General features: G+C 39.5%; 1 protein-coding gene across 1 annotated transcript; it reads left to right on the top strand.

Annotated features, from left to right (window-relative positions):
- The first annotated feature begins 254 nt into the window (after window positions 1–254).
- LOC129669891 (solute carrier family 25 member 36) lies at window positions 255–5,096 on the top strand. Its single transcript, XM_055598268.1, has 2 exons — window positions 255–777; window positions 881–5,096. The coding sequence occupies exons 1-2, from the start codon at window positions 393–395 to the stop codon at window positions 1,429–1,431; spliced, it is 936 nt and encodes a 311-aa protein (XP_055454243.1). The 5' UTR covers window positions 255–392; the 3' UTR covers window positions 1,432–5,096.
- Window positions 5,097–8,212: the final 3,116 nt, after the last annotated feature.

An 8,212-nucleotide genomic window follows, 5' to 3' on the forward strand; every position in this document is an offset into this window, starting at 1 on the left:
TTTCTCCCTCAGTATCCCTAGATTACAGTTGTGTGCCACTATCCTCAGCTTAGATGTGGCCCTTTCATCAACTTTGTGGTAAGGAGACACCTATCCTCAGAGAATCCTATCACAGAGAATGATTATGAGTAGTAGAGAAGCAGTGTAACATGTCTAAGGTCAGAGACATACTGAAAGACAGGGAAGAAACTCGAGTCTCGGCAGTCTGAGCTCGCCGGAGCAGGAGCGCAGCGGGGAGGGCCGGCCGGTGGCCTTCCGCAGCCGCGGTCCCGCCCGCTCCCCGGCGTGTCCCCCCCCCCCCGCCCCGCACCCCGCCGCGCCTTCTCCCGGCCGTAGCGGTGCTGCTGGGTCCGCGTCCCGCCTCTGCGCCCGGAGGACATGCGGAAGAGAGGATGAGCCAGAGGGACACGCTGGTGCATCTGTTCGCCGGGGGATGTGGTGGTACAGTGGGAGCTATTCTGACATGTCCACTGGAAGTTGTCAAAACGCGGTTGCAGTCATCTTCTGTGACACTGTATATATCTGAAGTTCAGCTGAACACGATGGCTGGAGCAAGTGTGAACCGAGTAGTGTCCCCTGGACCTCTGCATTGTCTAAAGGTTATCCTGGAAAAAGAAGGCCCTCGCTCGTTGTTTAGAGGATTAGGCCCCAATTTGGTGGGGGTGGCCCCCTCCAGAGCAATATACTTTGCTGCTTATTCAAACTGCAAGGAAAAGTTGAATGGTGTTTTTGATCCTGATTCTACCCAAGTACACATGGTTTCAGCTGCAATGGCAGGCATTTACTGTACATTTCTCCCGAGAAAAGAGTGAGATCGTGTCATCTCATGCTCCCCATCCGCAGGTCACTTCCTGTAGAAATATGGACTAACTTAAACCTCGTTTTACTGCAATCACTGCAACAAACCCCATTTGGCTTATAAAGACTCGGTTACAGCTTGATGCAAGGAATCGTGGGGAAAAGCGAATGGGTGCTTTTGAATGTGTTCGTAAAGTATATCAGACAGATGGACTGAAAGGATTTTACAGAGGCATGTCTGCCTCATATGCCGGCATTTCAGAGACAGTTATCCACTTTGTTATTTATGAAAGCATTAAGCAAAAACTATTAGAATATAAGACTGCCTCTGTGATGGAAAGTGATGAAGAGTCTGTGAAGGAAGCATCAGATTTTGTGAGAATGATGCTAGCTGCTGCCACCTCCAAAACCTGTGCTACCACCATAGCGTATCCACATGAAGTTGTAAGAACAAGACTACGTGAAGAAGGAACAAAATACAGATCTTTTTTTCAGACACTATCTTTGATTGTTCAAGAAGAAGGTTATGGGTCCCTTTACCGCGGTCTAACAACTCATCTGGTGAGACAGATTCCAAACACAGCCATTCTAATGGCCACTTATGAATTGGTTGTCTACCTCCTTAATGGATAGCAGCAGGGGCTGCCATGCTACAGAGCAGGGAGACCAAAAGATGCCAGTGGACCAGGGGATCTTGAAGCCAGCAAGGTGGACAGAAGACAGTAGATTGGAAACATGTTTTAACTACTATGGCTGAGTGGAAGTTTGGTTATAAAACATAAGATACCACACCACACTGGTCTTTCAGTAAAAAAAGCCTGTGCCGCCTCTTAAGAGAATGCTTTGAAAAGCATTCCATGCTCAAAATTGCCGTTTTCTCTGCCATTGATCAACAGCTATGGTTTCGTTGTATTGATTGACAACATTCAGAATATAGTGTTAATTCCATGAGCTTTTTTTTTTTTTTTTTTTTTTTTTTTGGCCTTTTAAACAAAGTCATCCCTAGGTATATACTGTGCTGTAGTTTTCCAAAGAGAGTAGTGACAATTACAGATGTCTAACTAGATTTCCCCTGGAATACTCTAAACAGTAGGTAGATCCTTAATACCATTTCCCCAAAAGATCTTACCTGCTACAATATTTTATTTGACATCAGTGATCACTGCACTTTAACATATTTTATGTATTTTCAGCATTAAAAATGTTTTGGTTATAGCTAAAAGATATCTATCATAATGTGGACTTTAAGTTTACATATCAAATGCACATGGTTAATCAAATGCACATGGTTTTTGGTTTGGGCTATAAAGAAAGCGAGTGGATGGGCTGGAGAGATAGCTCAGCCATTAAAGGCTAGGCTCACAACCAAAAATATAAGAGTTCGGTTCCCAGCACCCATGGTTGTCTCTCTAGCCCCCCCCCCAAAAAAAAAAAGAAAAAGAAAAAGCAAGTGGATACTGACTCAGTGACTTAGAGAACATCCTCAAATTTTCTCCAATTATGAAATGCATGAATGGATGCAATTTTGATTCCATAATCTGTGAGCTGTAATGTGATTATCACAGTCTCAACCCTACTTTAAAAGTAGAAAAGCTAACACTTGAACTTTTTCTACTTACTTTCACATTAAGAATTTTAACCTTTGAGTTATTTCCACATCTGTATTGGTTGGTAGAGAAAATGGTATTTTTCAGTTTTGTCCTTTATAGGTTCCTTGAAGTATTTAGGACAATATAACTATTACAAAAAGAAGCCTTCAGCTATCAGATAGAGCAAATCTTAGTTGGCAAAGAGTCTGTAAATGAGTGTGCTGCATTGGACAATGTTATTCTGTCCTAGTTTCTGGAATGCTCTGTCATAGAGCTGGGCTAATTTTAGTTCAATGTGTTAACAAGATGTAGTTTTAAAATTTTGCTATTGAGTCAGCAACACCTTCTAATACTTTAATGTATGATATATGGCCATTATGAAGGTGTTTGCTGCAGTACTATAGATTTTCCTATGGGTGTTGCTATACTAGTATATTAAGCTTCTACAGTTAAACTCCACTGCGGTACTTAACTCATCAGTGTACCTTAACTTCACATTTTGCGCAATGGCTTTCTCTTCAGAGTGACTTTGTGAATGCGCTTTGTGGCCTTTTGAGGGGTTAAGAATTAGGAGAGAATTCATGTTAGTTTTTTTAACGTTGTTATGTATTGGGCAGAAGCAGTGTTCATAATATTTTTCTGGATTTTACATATGTTTTGGAGATCTTAACAGTGTTTTAAGTGTGCAGTGTACTGTGTAATGCCACAATATTATGGAAAAACCACATGCCATTGAAAGCTTTTTCTGCTCTCACCAATGAAGTGTAATTCCTTCTTAAATTTCTCACCTTGACTTCCTTGTAACAGTAACTGGATGTTTTTGAGGTGCTCAATTGGAATTACAAATATTCCAGTCAATGTATTTGGAGACCAAAGGAAGTTTAGATTGTTACCTTTGGAATTATTACAGCTTTGACATTTATTACATGGAACATACCAAAAAATAAATACCTGCTTGTGGGTTTAACTTAAATCTGTAGAGGAGGTCTCAGGCTATAGTGTTTCCTCTTCAGGTGCCATTGATACTGCCTAATACAGCACCATTTGCTCGTGGGAAGATCCATAACACTTAGTTGTGTTGAATGTAGGGCATGTTCTCCTGTGTTACACAAATCGCAAGGGATGAAGAATGACACACAAACCAGCAGCCAAGGAACACCTTATGTAGTCGTAGCAAATCCATAATAAGTGTCCTTCAAGAAAGAACATGTGATACTCTGTATTTTGCAAGTAAGACTTATTAACCTCTAGTACATTGTACTCAGCTTTTAAAGTATTAGTGTGTGTTCTGCAGAAAGGGGTTTTAGAGTCTCAGTATTTCCTTGTAAAGCAGCTGTTGGAAAGGAGCAATGAGGTCTTTTGTTTTCCCCTGAGCACTATCTGCCACAGTTTACTTTATGACAGAGATAATCCAAAAGAAAACTCATACGTGTGTTATATATAGTTTGTCTCTAAAGTATTTCTTTGAAAATTTTCTTAAATCAGTTGTAATGTTTAAAAAGATGTGCATACTCTATGCATTGGCCTTTTTACAACCTGTTTTCAGTCGGATAACCTTTTAAAACTTCTTAGAGACCTAGTGTGGACCTTGTTGTATACTTTTGTTGTAGTCTTCTCAGAATATTGAACTTAGGCTGGAACAGTAACTACTGGAAGCAAACCTCACACAGCAGCAGCTAGAACTCTGCTACTGTTGCTCAAAGGCTTGAAACTTGCATATTCCAGTTGGTGAATTGCCAAGCTGTAGTAGGATACCATACAGTGCTTTAAATTTCCAGGGACCTGCTACCAGACTTGTCTTTGGTTCGGTTTGATTTCTTCCTTCCTTTTATTTTATTTTTTTTTAATGATTTGCCTCTTACTGCCCAAGATGACCTTAAACTTCTGCCTTTGCTGTCATAAGAGACCCGCCCCTCCATACTCACTAAATCTGTCCAGTTCCCATTATGTAACTGTGTGGAACCAACCTGACTGACTAGAGGGGGCTCAAGCTAGATTGTAATTCTGAATTCTGTAATTCTGACAGCATTGTTAGGTCACATAGCCCAGCCTTTTGTCTCCTAAACCTGGATGTTTGCCCCATTAGGATGAGCACAGTTTGGGGTGTTTAAAAGAATAAATGTTCATTTACTAAAGTCTAAATATTTGGCTTTTTAAAATCAGAAAATAGTGATTTCAATTTGAAGACTGTAAGTGGAAGAAATCCCTGTTTTCTTCATGCCTTTTGGTTCACATGCTCTTCTGTCTGAACTGTTTTAGTGTGCTGGGGACCCCTGTGGGGTGTATACACAGCTCATTTATCATCGTTAATCACGACTTTCAACATTCCTTAGAAGATCGGTATGTCTGATTAAATAGGACAGAATGTAAAAGAAAGTGTGCTTTTCTGCCTCCTCACATACCTTCTCCACCATAACTTTATGTTTCTCAAGTGTACCTTGACTTTTATGCTATCCATTTTAGAAACTAAAAACTCTAGTTCTGATCAGTTTTGTTAAACTTTTTGAATGTACCCCAGTGGATGTGAATTAAATTATACCAATCATTCATAGTTTAGTCAGCTTTAAAAGAGCTGATGAGTTTTGCCCATTCATGTGAGTGTTACTGTTGTTGCATTTTTGTACATGGCTGCAAATTATGTGCATTTATTTTGTATTTATGTTAACTAGCTGACTTGTACTTGAATTAAAATTCAAAAATTAAAATAAAAAAAAAAGAAACTCGAGTCTCAAGAAATTAAGCTACATTTGCAATTTTGAAAGACTGTAGTTTAAGTTAATGTGTAATATATAAAAAGTAGATATGTCTTAAGTGAACAATGAATGAATTTTTAAATGAGTAGGCATGTAACCACTACTAATGTCAAAATATAGAACATTTTCATCAGCTCCAGAACTGCTATGCCTTCTGCCTTCAACACTGTCCCCCTAAGGGTAACAATTCTGAGTCTGACTCCACAGACTCACTTGGCAGGTAGAACAGGTGGTCCTAATCATGATGAAGACACTACAGAGTTCCTGTTAGTTTTAGTCTTAGTTTAAAACAAATACCACTGCCTATACTTACCAGTTTGTGACATTCAGGTGTCTCCTAGTATAAAGAAGGCAGTGAGTACAGAGGAGTCTGGAGCTTGCTTTACCTGATTACACTGTTTAAAAACTTAATGGTAGTTGATGTGTTTAACATGTGTAGTTCCTTGGCACCAAAAAGTATTGTCAGTAATTCCCATCGAGATGGAGCTAACACCTATACACCGCACAGACCCTTCTTCTCTCTTGCTCATGTCCTGCATCTACCTCAACTCTGGACTGCAGGATGGTTTGCCTTCTGTGAGGAACTCTGGTGGGCTGTGGGCAATGTTACTAATGGTTACAACACTGTGAGGCTATAGCCACTCCTGCCTGATCAGGGGCCTGACATTGCCCTCAAGCTTGTCAGGTGACAAGAGTATCCTCTGTCACCAGTGCTAGATACTTTCCAGCCTTTCGAGGCAGTGCTAAAGACAGCACAGTCAAGTCCTTTATTGTATTCTCTTCAGTGCCTCTTTCAGAATGTGTTGGGACCTGACTGGTTCTGAGTCATAAACATCAGGGTGGGAGAGGTTAATCAGCCCATAAACTATAATCTGTGTTATAATTTTACAACCACAGGTTATGTAGTCACAAAAAACTTGAAGATATGCTGTCTGGTATCAGATGGAAAGACCAGCATCAAATAGTTTATTTCTTCTAACATCAGGTCCCCAAGGTCTTTTCCACATAAACATATAAAGAAGACCATGATATAAGTATCTAGGACCTAAAATGCTTAGGTTCATAAGACTAGGAAAATTGACTCATCAGGGAGAATTCAGGAAAAATTTTACTTAGTAGATAGAAAGGACCAAACACTGCTTTATTTTAGGTAGTGCAAGGTCTGCTGCAGAGGAGTATATGAGCCTGAAGCAGCATTCATCTTTACCATTATGTGCAAATAGGATTTTATTTCTCACATGAAAGTGATGAATTTTGTTTTGTTTTAGTAGTTTTGAGACAGGGTCTCACTATATAGTAAGACAGGCTAGCCTGGAACGCACTGATATCTGCTTGCCTTTGTCTTCCTAGTGCTAGAAATAAGGGCATGCACCATCACACCTGGCTAACAGAGAAGATTCTGAGACAGAGAGGATTTATAAAATTTTAAAAGTGTAGCTAACATGAACATAACTCCATTTGATAAGCTTCATAGAGTTTGATAAACAGATATTGTGTCCATTTGTAGTAATCTGGCAAACATGTAGTAATTTCCTGCCAAAAGGGAAGAGACATAAGTGCACAGTCAGGCCCTGAAGCACCCCACCATGCATACCACAATTTAGAGATTCAGTTCTTAAGAGCAATTATACTGCAAAATATTTACCAATTTATTTCTACTAAATCTCAAAGTGGAATGAAGAAGCCATTTGTTTTGAGATGAAAGAGATAATGTTTTTGGAATGTTTCTCCCACTTTTCTTAGACATGTTCAATGAGAAGAGTCTCTCAAGTTTTTTGCCTATCATTCTTGGCTCAGTAGTTATAATACAGGAAACAGCTATAATATTAAAAAAAGATTTTAGTTTTTAATATGTGTGGGGGTGGGGGTAGAGGAACATGAGTAGGGTTGTTAACAGAGGCCAGAAGAGTTCATCAGATGCCCTGGAACTGGAATTATAAATGGCTATGAGATACCAGACATTGGTATTGGAAACTGAACTTGGGTCCTCTGGAAGAGCAGCAAGTGCTTGTAACTGCTGAACCATCTTTCCAACCCAGTACAATCATTTTTACAGGGATAAACACAAGCTGGAGACCAAGAACGTAGCTCATCTGAAAAGCAATCATAAATGTCAAGAGTATTTGTTCACTGATTTGATTCTCATTTCAAAGGAAATTTGTGTCTACATAGAACCTAGGTCTACTAGTTTATATAACCACATTATTTTCTCTTATAATATGAATCAAGCTGTTGTCTACATGGGGACATGTGAATAAAAAATACAGAATTTTTAAAAATGGGTCTTGAATAACTGACAAAGTCTGAATTTAGTAAAGTCAAACCAGCTTACAACTACCATGTGCTTGTTTTCTAGTTTTATTGAACTTTAAAAAGCAAGTAAAAGAAGTGGATAAAAGGCTAGGATGTAGCTGAGTGGTAGAGTGCTTGCCTAGCAACCTTGAGGCCTTGGAGTTAATTCCCAGCACCACAATAAGTGGGAAAAGAGAAAAAAAATGTAAGAGAAAAGCATGTTTCAAATGGCTCTTTCTGTAGCTGACTTTCAATGAAAGGTAAACTTTACCAAGTGTGCAGAGCATAAGATAAAAAAATGAGGAAAGCTTCAAACCCAGGAGGAGGGCATTTGTAGTAGGAAATGATAACCTAAAAGGGTTGCTTTTCTCATGTAAGATTCATTCATTCATTCACTCATTGCTTTTTAAACATGATTTCATGTATTGCAGGCTTGCCTTAAACTTTGAACTTATAATCCACCTGCTTTTACCTCCTGAGTGCAAAGATTATAGGCACATTCCACTACACCAGGACAATGTGCTACTAGGGAACCAGTCCAGGGTTTCCTGTATGTTAGGCAAGCACTCTATCAACTGAGCTCCATTACTAGCTTTCCTTGGTTGTTTTATATGCTTTTTGTTATTGTTGTTTTAAGTAGCAGAGTCCTAATATAAAAAAAATAATAATAAATTACCTAGGTGCGGTGGTGCATGCCTATGATCTCAGCACTCGGGGAGGCAGAGGCAGGTAGATCTCTGTGAGTTCCAGGCCATCCTGGTCTACAAACTGAGTCCAGGA

The sequence above is a fragment of the Psammomys obesus genome, unplaced genomic scaffold (assembly GCF_907164565.1).
Source record: "Psammomys obesus unplaced genomic scaffold, mPsaObe1.curated_primary_1811, whole genome shotgun sequence".
NCBI classification, from domain to species: domain Eukaryota; kingdom Metazoa; phylum Chordata; class Mammalia; order Rodentia; family Muridae; genus Psammomys; species Psammomys obesus.

Coding starts and splice junctions, on each gene's coding strand:
- LOC129669891 (XM_055598268.1), top strand. CDS start 393: ATGAGCCAGAGGGACACGCTGGTGCATCTGTTCGCCGGGGGATGTGGT. Junction 778..880: donor GGTTTCAGCTGCAATGGCAG/GCATTTACTGTA, acceptor AACTTAAACCTC/GTTTTACTGCAATCACTGCA.